Below are 16,552 nucleotides of genomic sequence, written 5' to 3'. Positions count from 1 at the left end.
GGACGGAGGGGGGCGGAGGGGCGGGCAGGAGAGCGAATCCGGGCTCCCTGGTGGAAGGCTGGTGCCACTGCACGAGTAATTGCCGCCGGGCTCCGGGGAAAGGGGGCGCAGAGGGCCTCCCAGTGGCTGAAGAGGTAAATCCCAGGCCTGCGTGTCTCCGCGCTCAGCTCGGCTTCAGCCTCAGCCCCAGCCCCAGCCTGGGCAGAGGGGTAAGGCCCGGGAAATTCCCTAACCTCTGCACAACTACTTCATCAGCTGTAAATGTTTAAGAAATCCCCGGCCAGGGGATGTATTTTCCCTCTCGGACCTACCTTATGCCCCCCCCACCCCTGAGAATACCATTTTCATTTTTCAATATGTTGTCAATGACACCCCTGAGCACCCAGCCAGAGCGGGGTGAGCACCGTGTGCGTGCGTGCGGGGGTTTGGGGGGGGCGGGGGGGAGAGCGGGGTGGAGAGGAGAGGAAATCACACCCACAGCTCCTACAGGCAGGCAGGTATCTTGTCTACCTTCCTGTGTGCCTCTGGGCCTGGGTGATCACAAGCAAACCAGTAGACCAACAAAATATTTTAGGATGAAATTACCAATACTCGTTCTGGAAAAGAAAAAAGAAAGATTTTCCGTGAAACTACAAGCGTGCCAATGGCACCAATGCATGGCTATCTGGTTTACATATGTCAGGAGGGAAATCAATGTGTTGTAGCAGGTGAGTTTCCAGAAGTTGAAGGACACAAGCCAGACAGGTCTCTCACACAGGCTAATGTCCCCTCATCTTCAGGTGATCCTACCTTTAAGATCCCAAACTATACATTGAATTCTGCTCATCGTTACTAGCTATGGACGACAAGTTAAAGTGAACACAATATTGGGACGGTGGGGGCCATAATTACTCTGTCATTGGAAGTCATTGGATTTGAAGCCTCAAGCAATGGTGCTTTATTTACACCAACTCTGGTATCACAGTAACATGGTCCTGCTTCAGACTGAGATGTGCATAGAAATGAGTGGGTAAAATCAATGCCAACATTTAAAGGCAATTTATTTACAAGTTAGTTCCAGATAAGCTGGCCTACTTTAGTCCATTTTATTTCCACAAATCTGGGAATGTTTGGTATTGAGGACAAGTACACTCTGATGGAATATAACTTTTATACTTTTCCCTGGAACATATTTCTCTCTGTCCTTCACAGGCTAAGTTCCTCACTGCTCTGTGAAGAAAGTGAGAACTCTATCTTGGTTGGTATGCAAATTTGAATGGAGAACTCTTTCAGGTGGTCTCGATAAAAAGTGAAGGAGTTTTGATCATTTTATATTTGATTTTTTAAAAGACGTATTCATTAGACATTCTCTTTTCTGGTACTATGGATACTTTGTATTCAACAACTATATTTGATAAATGAGAAAACATGTAATATTTAAATTTAACACTCTTCACTCTAGCGTGCAGTAGCATGGGTTTTGAGTAATAACACAAATCCTTGGTCAAGTCCACTATTCCTAAATGATGTCAACTTTGATTTCCATGCTACACAGGGACATCTTAAAAACTTCTCAAGCAAGAGTTTAACACATTTTCATTCTCTATTCAGTGGTGTAAGGACAGTGGTCGGCAAACTACAGCTTGCGAGCCACATGTGGCTCTTTGGCCCCTTGAGTGTGGCCATGAAGTTTCAATCGCACTGTACATGCACGCCTGCCTGTGGTATTTTGTGGAAGAGCCACACTCAAGGGGCCGCAGTTTGCCGACCACTGGTGTAGGACATTCTGTAGGGTGTCGTTCTCACACATTTATCCTTTACAACCACTTAATTTCAAGCTGACATCATTATCCTCCACATCTGTTACTATTTCTTTACAATCACTGTTTCAGGCACAGGGCTTTGCATGTATCTCCCTTAATACACAAACAATCCAGAAAGATAGGTATTATTAACCCCATTTATAAACGAGGCTCATTGGGATTAAACTACTTGTTCCAGCACATGTAACTGGGAAAAACAGACTAGGACTTGAACTCAAGACTGATTTCAACTTATGCTTTCTTAACCACTGGGCTTACTGCTTCAGTACCAAGTGTGAAAAGAGTTACAGGGAAGCCAGACTATCCCCAAAATAGCTCAAGGGCTGCAATTACACCTCAATCAACATGCTGGAGTCTAAGCAAGTCCTATAAGACCGCCAAGAAATGAGTAGTGAATAGAACTACTCATCTAAAATATGAGAGCAGACAAAATTGGTCAATTACAACCAACTCCCCATAAAATCAATAATTATGTTTTTTTCCCTTTTTACGGTGCTTTCCCTGCTTATAACCCTAAAGCGTCTGCATAACCTTATACATTCTTTCAAGCATTACTTCCCTTTTGTCCATTCTGTCTTTCTCATCATCTCCACTATCCATAGCTACCTAACACAAAAGCATCTAACACTACAGTAATAAATGCCCAAATCTGAAAAGTTCACAGGCATGTGAGATTTTTAAGTTTACAAACTATTTCTTTTTAGTGTTATATTGAAGAATGATAACAATGATGATGATAAAAATAATATAGTATGTCATAATACCTATAAAAGTTAATTGTATTTTTCAACATTTCTGGTTTTCTATAGATTCTTGCTTTTGGCTCCCTAATCCATACTAATTCTTATTTCCTAACAGCCTGTCGTCTTTGTCATGTTGGCTGTATCATGCACTAAAAGCCTCTTGTATTCTCTCTCCAAACACCTACTGAAGAAGCTTGCTCATTTGCAATGACCTCACACATCAGCAATAAGGTCTGGACTCCTCACATGAGACATCAGCATCGGTATTTTCACCACTTTGTGAGCTTTTGCTACCTACCTGTTTTGTTTACAATAATAGGAATAATTTGAAAAAATTGCAGAAAATATTAAGTCATCTTGATGAAAGGACTAAATAACATTTAGCATTTTATGTATGCAGCTACACTGAAGTCCATGAAATGAACCACATAATGAAGCCAGGTTCAACCAACATTTGAAGAAACAAGTATCTAAAATTACAGTAAAGTAGAACTTGCTGGAACATCACTTTTAGGAATTAAAGAAACAGATAGTCCATTTGTTCACTCTGAAGCCATTTTACTTTTATTAAATTATGGATAAATTTAGATGTGCAAAGCAATGCAGATGCCAAAGTATACTTTTAAAATATACTTGGCTGAATGTATCTCTCTGAGATCTTCTGATCCTAACAGAAATAGTTATATTATAAAATTATTGTCAAAAAGCAATAAAATACATCTTAATCATTAACACATAGACAAAATTGAACAGAAAAAAGGAAAACATTGCGAAGCATGAAAATACATATTATGAAATGATTCCTGAATATGAGGATTAAAACTCTGGAGGCCTGAAAATTATTTCTAAGGGAAACTTTAGAAAAAGAAAAAATTACTATAGTCTGACTCTGAGGCAAGGGCATTGAACTGAGTGAAACACTAAGGTCTATTCCATGGCCACCTGATTTACATGATAGCAGTAAAAAATATATTAGTGACAATAGGATAACAAACACATCTGGGCAGGAATTCAGCAATACATACATGTTAATGTTCATCAGCAATATATACATGTCGGTATTAGCAATACATACATGTTGATGTTGGTCTAAGTACATTTTAAAAATACAGTATTTTTCTATTAAATTGACAGGACATGAACATTTATTCACTTGATTGATAATCATCTGTTATAAAGATATTGTTATTAACTTCAAAATACATTTAAAAGTGATTAGGCTTATGTTTTCTATGCATAGCAGATACAAGTTTATTAGACTGTAGAGTACCACTTCATGGAAATTAAGATGAACATGTTTTAAACAAGACACTTTGCCATGAAGATATACAGAAAATATATAAATACGTCACATGATACAGAGAAACGATATTCATGATCTTCACATCTATAGGAATTCATAAAATCTTCTCTGAAGAAAAGGTGTTACATTGCAAACTTCTCATCTTGAAAGTAATCCGCATCATTGAGATATCTTTGAAGTAGACCATATTTCTGTGTATACAATAAAAAAAAAACTAGTTATTTTACTTAAAGGAATGGAGGTAAGCTAGGCCTTTTCAATCTACAAACAGGAACAGGAACAGGAACAATTTCATTTCATGGTAATCATGAATAAAAATATTTTAATATAAAAAGGAACAAAAATTTGAATTTTAAATTTCTAACTCACATAAAGCATTATTATTAATTTCGTAACTTTCTTGCAAACTATGTATTTTTAATATATTTATTGTAGAAGTGTAATAACTTCAATAATTTATTCAAAAATTTGTTGAATGCATAACATATATCAAATCCTCTGCTAATGACAATCTAGGTACAAAAAAATTGCTATTCCTACCCCTCATGAGAACAGAGTTCGGTAGCAATAGACCAATGACAACCAATAACAAATGCCATAAAGCAGACAGACACTGTTCTGAGGCTTCAGAAGAGGGAGCATGGTTAGTTGAGGTGACCAGAAAGAGTGGCATCGAAGCTGTCCTGGGAAAAACCATTTGGTAGCAGAGGTTTGGTGGGGAGAGTTCAGTAGGAGACAACAGTGACAAGACAAAGTATGGGTTTTTACTATGACCAGGTTTTCTTAGAGGAATCGAGAGAGAAGACTGAGCCAAAGAGCTGAGGTCAGGAAATAAAAGTATGAAATGCTGGGTTAAGGAGCTCAGCACTAGTATGACGGCCACAGAAAGTTATTAAAGGTGTTAAGGCAGAAGATTGACACGGTCCAAGGCATTTTTTTTTTAAGGTAAAACATCCATTCTAGAAGAGTTTGGCAAGTAGTCTACTGCAACAATTTAAGTAATAAGGGCCCACATCTGAGTGACAGCAATGAAGGAGAGTAAAGGTAAGGTTCGAATGAGAAAAGGGTCAGAATGATTCGGAGATTTCAAGGTGATAGAGTTCCCAGTGCTTACCTCAGGTGGGAGATGAACTGACTAATGGTTTCTTAACTCTACTTATGAACTTTCATTCTTCTCCCAGTGAGGTGATGACCCTGACTTTTGTAGTAAATGGAAGGTTCCAGACAGGGGCATGGAACCTTCCCCCAACCCACGAGGATCTCTGACTCGAAAAGAACAGCAGAAATAACCTACGGACTACGTAGGGATTCTCTTCACCTCGTACCCAGACAGGTTCTATTAGATATAAGTAAAGTTCTCTAGGATTAGAAGCCTATACTTTAAATATTTGACTGGTTTTATGCTTTTCATATTATTGTTATATTTTTTCTTATTTATTAAATTTTAGAAAGTTATAGTCTATCTGAGCTATACTAAGGAAGGAAAACCTCTCCTTGCTTTTATTACCAACACTAGCTAACATTCACTGACCACTTACTAATTCCTAGGTCCTATACTAAATGCTTACCATGTGTTATTTATTTAATCTCCATAATCAAAACTCTAATTATGATTATTTAGTTCCTATTTTACTGAAGAGAAAATTTAGGCTTACAGAAGTGAAGAAATTTGCTCCCAAATTCTGCTGCTAGAAAATACTTAAATCCATGCTTTTAACCATTATAGTATGCTATTTCTGAGATTTATGGGGTGGGGGACAGGGCAGGGTGCAGCTTCAGTGTGAAAAAAAGAAAAAAAAGGGAACGTGAAACTCAGAGAGAAGGCAGCATTGCCTGGCCATTCATTCTCTCTACTATTATATTTTTGTTAAAAATTTGGAGTTTTGTTCTTATTATGTCAAGCCCTTACAGTGCCAGATGGACCTACTGATGAAAACTAATGGAATTATGGGAATAGAAGCATGAGAAAGAGTTCAGAACATAAAAGGAAGTTTGGTGTCATCTAAGAAGTAGCTGTTTGACCAAAAAAAGAAATGGGGGAACCTAGTGCAGCATTTACTTTTAATCAGGGGCCCTCAATTTTTAATTTGCTAAGAATCACCTAATTTGTTAACCACTGGGTTTTAACATCCCCAGAGGATTCACATTTAATAGGTCTGCAGTGAAGCAAGGGACCACAGATTTTTCACCAACTTCTAAGTGATTCTGACAGGCAGTTTAGGGCCACATTTTGAGAAGCATCAGTTCAAGGAGTAGAAGACAAAAAAATCTTTTCAAGTGAAAAAGGGATAAAGAAAGAGAACAAGTGAGAAGAGTTTTGGGAAGGGGCAGGATACCCAATCGTAATTTAAAATTCTTATTTATGTAACCATATTTATGCAATACATTTGAAATTTACTTAAAATACATCTGTAAAATGGAAACTTGATACTTGTATTGACATATTTTCTTCACTTTCTGGTGTTCAAGTGGTCACCACCCCACCCCAACTATGTTCAACTTCCCTGGAAACCCCATCATCATATGCACTTTCATCTTAACAAAAAAAAATTTGTTAGAATTCTGCCAACGGCATATGATAGTATGTTCTTCCACTCAAATTTAGAATGAGACATATATTTCTATTATATTTATTACATATTTTGGTTTTATTATAATTTTATCATTTTTTCTCTTTTTAAAATATACTTTTATTGATTTCATAAAGGAAAGGGAGGGAAGGGGAGAGAGGGAGAGAGGGAGGTAGGGAGGGAGAGAGAGAGAGAAACATCAATGATGAGAGAACCATTGATCAGCTGCCTCCTGCATGCACCACACGGGGTATCACTCCAGCAACCAGGCATGTGCCCTGATTGAGAATTAAACCATGACCTTCTGGTTTATAGATCAACGCTCAACCACTGAGCCACACCAGCTGGGCAACTTAATCATTTTTTTACACTCAAGTTGCTCCTAATCTTTAATGTAATTAGGTTAAAAGTAAATCTTCCTAGTTCAACTGTTAGGAGGAAAAACAAGAAGAATAAAGTCCGTCTAGGTGGCAGGTTTTGAGGAAGAAATGCTGAAATATCCTGAGATGATGAAAGAGCAAAGCGGGGAGGGGTGACAGGAACAAACAGTTTGTGTAAGGCAAAAGGGGTTGACATAATAATTGGGAGGCAGGAGCATGAAGAGCCACAAATATATAACCATTCAAGGAGCACTGAGCCCTGGACTGGAACTGTGGCCAGAGGAGGAGGCATCATCACTCTAAACACACACAGACACTGAGGAGCGGGCAGAGTGATGCTGAGAATGTCAGAGCTCCGTGTCAATTGGGACTTTAAGCACAGCACAGAAAGCTGCACATGGGTTTATGTTGGCTATGAACTTCTTTAGTTTCCAGGAGAAATCTTTGGAGATAGTCTATGGACAAATATTTTTAAAGTTGGAGGGAATCTCAAAAATAAAATGAGCCTCTTTGATATTTTATGTGAAAAAAAGTGCACATTGGTTCTAAATGTGTATGATTTTGAAATTCCATCCGTGCCCAACACTGAGTATTATTCTTTAAGCAGAATATGACACTTGGCTTTCTTTTTCTAAGAATATTTTTTCTTATTCTAGGTCCCTTCTGTTGTTACAAACCTGTTAAGCTTCCTCCAAGGTATTTAATTTTAAAATAGTTTTAGTTTTTTTCTGCAAAAATGTTATTGTTCTTCCCAAATATATAATTATATAATAATATGATACAGGCACAGTGATTTTTTTCGACACCTAGTAGACAATTCTTTAAAAATGTGCTGTCCCAATAGATCTTTCAACTCCACTGAAGGGCTGGCAACACTTAACTGCACCAATAAAAGCACTTAAGGCTTTAATGTCATCTAGGAAAATGAAGACAGGACTTCCTGGATAAAAGATGGTTCCTCCCTACAGCAAACTGGAAAGCACAGAAGACAGGGAGGAAAGCAATGGGAGTGAGAGAAGCAGAAGCAACGTAACAGACAAAAAGCTGGAAAGAGTCGAATGAGAGAAGCAAGACTTAAGTGTCAAGATGTGGGGAGCCGGCAAAGAGATTCCCTGGGCGGTGGTTTGTAGTGGGAGGATAAGTCAAAAGGGAAACCCATCTTGATGTCATCCTCCAGACCTGGAGACTGCGGAGCATCACACGTCCTAAGAAGTTCCTGTTTTCTTGTTCTCTTTTTCCTTTTGCTCATAAGTTTGTTCTCTGAGCTCCCTTCTTTTTCCTTTTCCTCTTTCACAAATTCCCCTACGACAGAAATAACTCCGGCAATGGGTCTCAAGTCAGGCCTTTCTTTTTTTTTTTAAAGATTAAATATACTGTTGATCTGAGCTGCCTGAAAATCTCCTATGTGTTCTCTCTCCCACATTCATGTGACTAGGCCTGTCTTAAAGATTTCAATCCTATGAGCATCCTTTGCGTGTACCATCAACAAGTCTAGAAGCCCTGGGAGCAGGCCAGAGCTTAGAGCTGCCAGCAGACCTCCAGGAATCCAGTGCACTCTTCAGAACCTCCACTCGATCCCTGGTACCAAGTTTCATGATCAATAGGATGTGGGGCGAGCAAAATCAGTGCCCTGGCCTAAAAGCTCTGCATTCCCCTCAACCTTCAGGGCAGCGCTCACTGCTAAGTCCCATGTCCTCAAGAAGAGGATGTGGGCGGCAGTAGACCTGGCAGCCAAGATCCTTTCCTCACATTCGCACCAGGGGCTGCTTCACTCTCAGGTCACAAGAACTTTTCGAAAGAATAGGAAGCAGACAAGCAGAGGTGAGTCCTGTACTTTGGCAAAGAAAAGAAGGGGCAATCTATCTATCTATCTATCTATCTATCTATCTATCTATCTAGATATGTATAGATACACACACACACACACACACACACACACACACACACACGTCAGCAATGACACATCTATGAAAGTGAAAGGACAGGAAGCCTCCATTGAGGGATAGTGCTATTGCTGATTAAAAGTTACGACGAGCTGAATGACTGCCTTAGAACATTACCTATTCAGGGTAGGACAATGGTAAGCATGATAGAAATGGGTGAAAAAAAGAGAAAATGCAAACACGGGGAGAGAAGGAGAGATTCCCTTTTAAATTTCGCTGCCTTCTAATCATTGATATCCTTTTGCTGCTCATAATTTGGTTCAGAGTGTACTGAATGGGAGGGTTATTCTATATCCACCTTACCTTCTTAATCCAGCCATTTTCTTTTGAATGATTGAAAATTCTTTCCACTGTTTCTTTAACTTCTTCATCCTCAAGTTTTTCTGTATTTACTATGGAGCAACATTCTTGATACAGTTTGAATTTAAAATGTTTCAGATTATGATAAACTCTGGTACGGTTAGCACAAATTCTGCCAATAAAAAATTCCTAAATCAAGAAATAAACATAATTTGACACACGATGTGAATAATATAGCAATGAATATACACTTTCTGCTTTTCAGATTTTAATAGTAGAATCTAATGCATTATTCATTTTTTAAATGTTTATACAATGATTATTTTATCTTCTCTTATTTATATAACCCAGTTAACAAAAACTGAGCACTTGCTATGTTCCAAGTATTGGGCTGAGCACTGGAGATTCGTAAGTGAAAGATGCTCTACCTGTATTAGGAGAGCTTATAGGAGAGTTTGGGAGTAAAACAAATGATTATAAAACAATTTGTCAAATACTAAGCACAAGGTTCTATCAAGATACAAAGACAATTAACTCAATATAGAGGGGAGAAGGGTCCTCAAGTAGGCGAAGCTTAAACTAAGTCTTTTTAAATAAAAGAGTTTGGGAAGGAGAAGAAAAATGGCTAGTAAGATAGATGATAGGCACACCTATCAAGAAAAGCATGCAGGCTGCTGTACATACACAGTTACTGAGTTTAAAACGTCTGGATTACAATAATTTTCTAGCTTATAAGCATGTGAAACTAAAACAAACTCTCATACCAGTACTAAGTACTGGCAGTTTTTTACTTAACACTTTCTTCTAAAAAATTTATAGAGTAAAAAATAACTGTTTAGTCATATCCATGTCCTTAATTAATGAGTCTGAACTGATTATATTAATACTAGAGGCCCGATGCACAAAATTTGTGCAAGAGTAGGCCTTCCTTTCCCCAGCTGCTGGCACCAACTTCCCTCTGGCACCTGGGACCCGGGCTTCCCTCGCATCCCTGGCTTCATCCAGAAGGTCGTCTGGAAGGACGTCTGGTCTAATTAGCATATTATGCTTGTATTATTATAGATTTTATTGTTAGCAAACTGCAAGGATTTTAATATTTATGTTTAATGGGCTTCTAGGATTTTATAATTAATACTCTTCTTGTGAAATCAATCAACAAAAACATTTCCCTTTCAGAATATTCTGAATATACACTTTGTTATCCACACCTATAGCTAAAATGGGGAAAGTGTCACTGCACTGAGCTAATTAAAAATAACTGTACCCACATTATTTCACTCACTGTAGGAAATGAAACAGAAAGGGCTCCAGGCATTCTAACATGATTAACCTTATTTTCATGGAGTAACCTTGCTAACTTACGTATTTAACTCTGTGCATAAATTCACTAAAGGGTTATACTTTCAAGGGTTCAGTACAGTGATATAGCAACAATACTGATCTATGTAACTTGTATTCTATTTGACAAAGAATTGCACCCTTTTTCTGAAGCCACATTGCAAGGGATCACAGAGGTGATGAGTTCAGTAAATAATCTGATAGTGGCAAAAATAATTAAAAGTTAAATATAATTGGCAACTGTCAGATTTGATGCGTTACCCTGTAAAGATGGTATTTGGAACAGCTTACAAGCTTTTCTAATGTTCAGATTTCTGTTCATCCTCACCCTCCCACTCTGCCTATGTGGGTGAAGTGTACTTACTGTACCTAGAGAATATGCAGGGATTTTAGTATTTTACTGAATTAGGAGTGAATCTGCTTATAAGACATATTTTTCATATTCAAAACTTGTACCCCTTTCCCTTTACCTAGTGCTTTCTCCATTTGTAAAAATAACTTTAGGTTATTTGTGCAAGCTTATGTATTTAAAATTCCCAAATACTGAAAACTGAAATGAAGGGAAAATACCTGCTTGTCCCATGGCATGAAATCATCAGTTTTCATAGTCCTGGGGTTGTACTGCTTCCCTGATAAGCTCACTAAATATGCACAGTGGCGATGAAGCCCGCAAGCCTGGCAGGAACAGTCTTTAGCATTCTTTGGAGAGATGTTCACATCAGAATAACTTCCGACCCGCTCCTGAAAACAAAAGATGTAATTAAGCTTTAAAGGATTAGAATGAGGACAACAAAAACAACATAAAAAGAATGGAACCAATTTTAGGAATCATAACAGGATGAGATGTAAGAGCAAAACATTGGTATTTCTAACTTTAATACTGAGCACACAGTAAGTGTGTGACAAGGGATTTTTTACAATAGAAAAATAAATTTAAAATTAGGACTATTAAATGGAAAGAAACCAGACTAGAAAATAAATCAGTTATATCCCTCACACTTATAAGTTACTAAGTTGTGATTTTCACAAGATGTATTTCTTTTCCTTCCTCTCATCTCTAGTTAATGTTAATGAGGTATTTATTAGTTAAAGATAGGAAATAATGAGCAGCAAAAATTCACAATATAATAAAAGGTTTAGGTAAGTCAACAACTGAAAAAAAAAAACCCAAGATCACATTTAGTCCCCATTGTGTGAATTATATCATACTTTCCACAAAATATTACAGAAATATTTTTAATCCTCCTTTGGTTGCTTACTAAAGTACTGCAAAATAAACAACTTGGAGCTAGGATTGCTAGATGGTCAGTGTTGATGTGGACAGTGGAATAGCTGAGTAAGCAGTAAGTAAACAAGTAGAAAATGCTTGGCATTCATAAATAAGCTTTATTAAGCTGTGAAATTACTTGTGCTTGAGTATTCTTGCTTGTGCTCTAGGCCCGCTAGATATTACTGTTCTAATCAGTAGTATAGATTAGGTTTTACCACAATATTTGAACTGTACACGAGGACCATATTAGCAGGGTTACTAAGCCACTTTCACATTCTCTATTAATTAAGCACCCAGCAGACGAATAGTTTTCTCTTTCCATTGGATGATTCACAACAACAGGGCCTTTTGTCTACCTTCACTATTTCTCATATTTCATGACACTTCATGACACATGTCCCTCACAGGCTGGCATGCAGAATGAATAGGTGACTAAGCACCTTCCCTCCCTGCCTCTGTGTTAGTCAGGAAGCACATAATGAGCAGAAAGCTCTATCAGCTTAGTTCCCTGAGAGAGGACGGCAGGCAGAGCACTCCTGTTGACTCACACTGGACAACCAAGGTAAGTGAAACACAAACTGTTGGATTAAGCTATTGAGATTGTGTTGTGGGTTTCTTTTGTCATGTTATTTGATTTTTATAGAATAACCTAGCTTATCCTGACCAAGATCACACAGAATCATCTGTGTCTCTACATTTTTAAGGCACTCTTTTTTTGTATCTTATACTTATTTCAAACACTGGGTTACCCAAATGCAGCATAGCCTACCATATGGGGTCAGGCATAATACAGCACAGGGGTATGGGCTTTGGAGTCAGAGGAACCCTAGAAACATGAGGTTTCTAGGTTTACATATTTATTGGTTTGGCTCATTATTTGATCTATAATCTTACTCGATTTTTCTGAGTCAGTTTCCTCATCTCTAATGGAAGAAATAATAGTGCCTTCCTCAGGGGGTTAACTTTGAAGATAGAATAAGAAACTTTACTTTGCATGTAAATTATTTGGCAAAATTAAAGGAACAAATAGTCATGCTGTTTTTCTTTCTATTAAAGAATAAATATTTATATCATGTCCTAAGAGTTGTACTACCTGCTTTACCTTCCAGTAAGTAAATATTTCCCTTTAAAGTAGGTAAATATTTTCTGGATCTGAGGAAGAAACTGGAGTTTAGAGAGGTTAAAAATACTGAAAGTCAAAAAGATACCCTAAACTCAATTAAAGTTTTCTTCCTATAACTGTCTTTTAACTGAACACATCTGTGTCTAATTTATCATTAGGTAATTCAAGGCTGAACAGGCTTTGAGAGAAGCCAAATCTCCTGACATAAATGAGGTCGAGTAGCTAATGATTTCAGTGCTAGAAGGATGTGAGGGAACTTGAACCTCACTTATCTTGCCATTTTCCTCTTGCTAACAATTATTAGAGATAGAATGTTAGAAGTAGAGAGAGAAAAGAAACCTTAAAATTCATTAGTGCACTCTCTACTATTAGAGATCATAAAGAAATCTAGAGGATAACATGGAATCCAATAAATCTTATAAATTAAAACGATGCTTTACTCAAATTGGTAGAAATACAAAATCTTGAGGTGGGGGATGTTAAAGACAACCTAGGCTGTAATCCCCAAATTGCATTATGGAAACCAATTTTCCTAGGAGGTATAAGTACTCCACAATAAGGAGTCTCAGAGTAAAACACAATATGGAAAGTTTTACATACTACATGGCTCCCTTGAGGATTTACAGTAGAAATTATCACATTAATGTCATTGAAAAGTCCTCCAGTTAAGTTAAACCCACTGTTTCTTAAACTTTTTAAACAATTTCTTTTCTGAAACAATAATTAACATCCTATGAGATAAACTCCTTATTTATTTATTTATTTATGTATTTATTTAAATCCTCACCCAAGGACATGTTCAAGATTTTTTTTTGGAGGGGGGGGCCTAGACAGTTTGCTCAGTGGATAGAGCACCGACCTGTGGACTGAAGGATCCCGGATTTGATTCCAGTCAAGGGCACGTACATTGGTTGCAAGCTTCTCCCTGGACCTGGCCCTGGTTGGGGCTCGTGCAGGAGGCAACCAATCAATGTGTCTCTCTCACATTGATGTTTCTCTCTGTCTTTCCCTCTCTCTTCCACTCTCTCTTAATATTAATGGAAAAATATCCTCGAGTGAAGAATTTTTAAAAAATGGGTTTTTTTTGAGGGGGGGCAGGGGGAACAGAGAGAGAGAGAGAGAGAGAGAGAGAGAGAGGGAGAGAGGAGAGAGAAACATGGATGTTTGAGAGACACCAATCAGCTGCCTCTGGTACATGCCCCGACAGAGGACCAAACCCCCAACCCACATGTGCCCTGATGGGTAATCGAACCCATGACTTTTTCTCGTAAGGGATGACACTACAACCAACTGAGCCACATTGGCCAGGATAACAACCTCCTCATTTTAAAACATGGGATGAGCACTAAAGATGTTCTAAAGTTATTCATCTTTTAGAGCCACTTAATTATTGAATAGATAACTGAATAATTAAAACAATAATAGCCTTTAGAAGTGGTCAGAAACAAGCAGCTCATTATTTAAGAAAGAAAAATGCTAATAACTGAGAAGTCTGCTCAGCCCAACAGAACACTGAAATCTTGAGAGGTCTCCCACTCTCCCCCACCCTCCAGAGATTCAAAAACAAACAAACCTGTGTACCTTATACTGCTCTTTCCAACGACTCCTAGAGAATAAGTTCTCCAGACGAGGCTGAACAAAGTGATTGTCCAAATAATCAAGAGATGTCAGCATTTCTCGTGCATATGATTTCTGCCTGGTGTGATCTGTTCAGGGGAATAACCACAAAACAACAACAACAACAAAAACAACAACAATCACTTTGCCCCTGTGAAACATTTAAATAACTGACTATTTAAGGATTTCTTTCCATAGCTCTAGGTTAGTTGGTTAGAAGCATTTTAAATTAAAATAAAATGTTAATAATGTGAAAAACATCATTCCATCAGAGCATTATGGAAAGGAAAGAACCACCCAGGCCTTCTAATTGTTCCTTGAACACATCAAACGGAGTCTTTCCTAAGGGTCTTTAACTGCTGTGCTCTCTACTGTGTCCTCCCTCACTGCAGCTTTTTGTCCAAAAGTCACCTCTTGAGACATCTTTTTTGACCAATCTAACTAACTTAGACTTTCTTTTTCTTTATCACTCTCGTATCTTTATCCTTTTCCCTCCAAGAACAAATATTATGTTATATATTTGTTTACTCATTGTCTGTCTCTTCCATTAGACTTTATGCAACATGAAGGCAGGAAGCTCATGTCATAGTCACTGCCATATCTCCAGCTCTCAAATAACGCCTGACCCTTAGTCGGCTCTCAACAAATACTTGTTCAACAAACTATGAATAAAACCTTATTTTGGCACACAGATAGATAATTCAACAGAACATATTTATAGTCTTTATATAGTGTGCTAGATGCAAGAGATTAGTATATAAACATAAGGTATGCTTCTCATGGTATTGAAAGGGAGAAAGGCAAAATAAATTTTCAACACAAGTATGAGAAGTACACACACATCAGTACCACCATACTCAGTATAATGACAGCACAACTGAGGGAGTGACAAGTACTATTTGAGTAGGTCATAGATAGCTTTAATAGTGAAAATGATTTCACATCCACCTGGACAATCTAGGGTAGAAAGGGATTATATTCTAGGGAGGATCAGCATGAGCAAAGGCACACAAGCTTAAACCAGCATCACTTTTGGTGAAATTCAAGGAGCCTACAGAGGCTGGGACAACACATGAGTGTTGAACTACTCTGCTATTTTAAGAGTACATATCCTATATCTTCAAATTCACAGTGAATGCTCTAAGATCAGGGAGCTGTCACATTGTTTCTTTTGTCTTGTCCACATTTCAAATAATAAACAAGTTTTTGAGTGGACTTTTGTACAGTTGATTTTAGAGGGAACAATAACTGGAGGGCCCTACGGATGGGTCTCCTGTGTTTTTTTATACAATATATATGGTGGTTTAAAAATTAGGAAAAAAATTGTTGCATTCATATTATTAACTTACCATATAATGTCCCCAGGAATGATTCATCTAAAGCATTGATCAGGAGAGCCTTCACAACTCTTTCAAAGTGCGTGTAGGGGTCACTAAAAGAATCTGAAATTAATTTAATATCAGAATCTAGTATACAAAACAATTCCTGAATATAATAGGTTCATTTCTCCAAATCTAGGAAATTAATACTATAAATAGAAGAAATTGCTAATTATTCTAATTTTATAAATTAGTTGCCTCAGTGACTTCTCTGGTCATTCAACAAATGCCCGTTTTCCAGATTTACTGGCATCTAATCCAAAGTTTCTATTGTTCCCCCTCTCACCACTCCTGTTCAACATAGTACTGGAAGTGTTAGCCATTGCAATTAGGCAAGAAGAAGAAATAAAAGGCATCCAAATTGGAAACGAGGAAGTAAAACTGTCCTTATTTGCTGACGACATGATATTATACATACAAACCCTAGAGGACTCCATCAAAAAGCTACTAGACTTAATACATGAATTTGGCAATGTAGCAGGATACAAAATTAACCCCAAGAAATCTGAGGCATTTCTATACACCAATAGTGAACTTTCAGAAAGAGAGATTATAAAAACAATCCCGTTTACCATCGCACCAAAAAAATTAAGCTACCTAGGAATAAACTTAACTAAAGAGGTAAAAGACCTCTACTCAGAAAATTACAGGACTTTGAAAAAAGATATAGAGGAAGACATACACAGATGGAAGAACATACCGTGTTCATGGATTGGTAGAATCAACATCATTAAAATGTCCATACTACCCAAAGCAATCTATAAATTCAATGCACTTCCCATTA

General features: G+C 37.6%; 1 protein-coding gene and 1 long non-coding RNA gene across 4 annotated transcripts in view; one reads left to right on the top strand and one right to left on the bottom strand.

Moving 5' to 3' along the window:
* Positions 1-3,086: 3,086 nt before the first annotated feature.
* Positions 3,087-16,552, bottom strand: part of CCDC82 (coiled-coil domain containing 82) — a 32,885-nt gene continuing 19,419 nt past the window's right edge. Inside the window, exons 4-8 of one of the 3 annotated variants that reach the window (XM_006766861.2) lie at positions 15,739-15,831; positions 14,354-14,478; positions 10,950-11,120; positions 9,045-9,230; positions 3,087-4,039 (exon numbers count right to left, since the gene is read on the bottom strand). In XM_006766861.2, coding sequence (XP_006766924.1) covers positions 3,971-4,039; positions 9,045-9,230; positions 10,950-11,120; positions 14,354-14,478; positions 15,739-15,831 — 644 coding nt within the window. In that variant the 3' untranslated portion in view covers positions 3,087-3,970. Of the gene's footprint in view, positions 4,040-9,044; positions 9,231-10,949; positions 11,121-14,345; positions 14,479-15,738; positions 15,832-16,552 lie in introns of those variants that run through there. The other 2 variants (XM_015565977.1, XR_001514391.1) reach the window with 2 other exon arrangements.
* LOC107183606 overlaps positions 7,812-16,552 on the top strand; it is a 21,156-nt gene continuing 12,415 nt past the window's right edge. The window contains exons 1-2 of the long non-coding RNA XR_001514392.1: positions 7,812-7,827; positions 9,863-9,874. This is a non-coding gene — a long non-coding RNA (uncharacterized LOC107183606). The remainder of the gene's footprint in view (positions 7,828-9,862; positions 9,875-16,552) is intronic.

Source organism: Myotis davidii, unplaced genomic scaffold (genome assembly GCF_000327345.1).
Source record: "Myotis davidii unplaced genomic scaffold, ASM32734v1 scaffold641, whole genome shotgun sequence".
Classification (NCBI taxonomy): domain Eukaryota; kingdom Metazoa; phylum Chordata; class Mammalia; order Chiroptera; family Vespertilionidae; genus Myotis; species Myotis davidii.
Note: the sequence above shows the minus strand (reverse complement) of the source record. Positions and strands in the feature narration are given on the sequence as shown.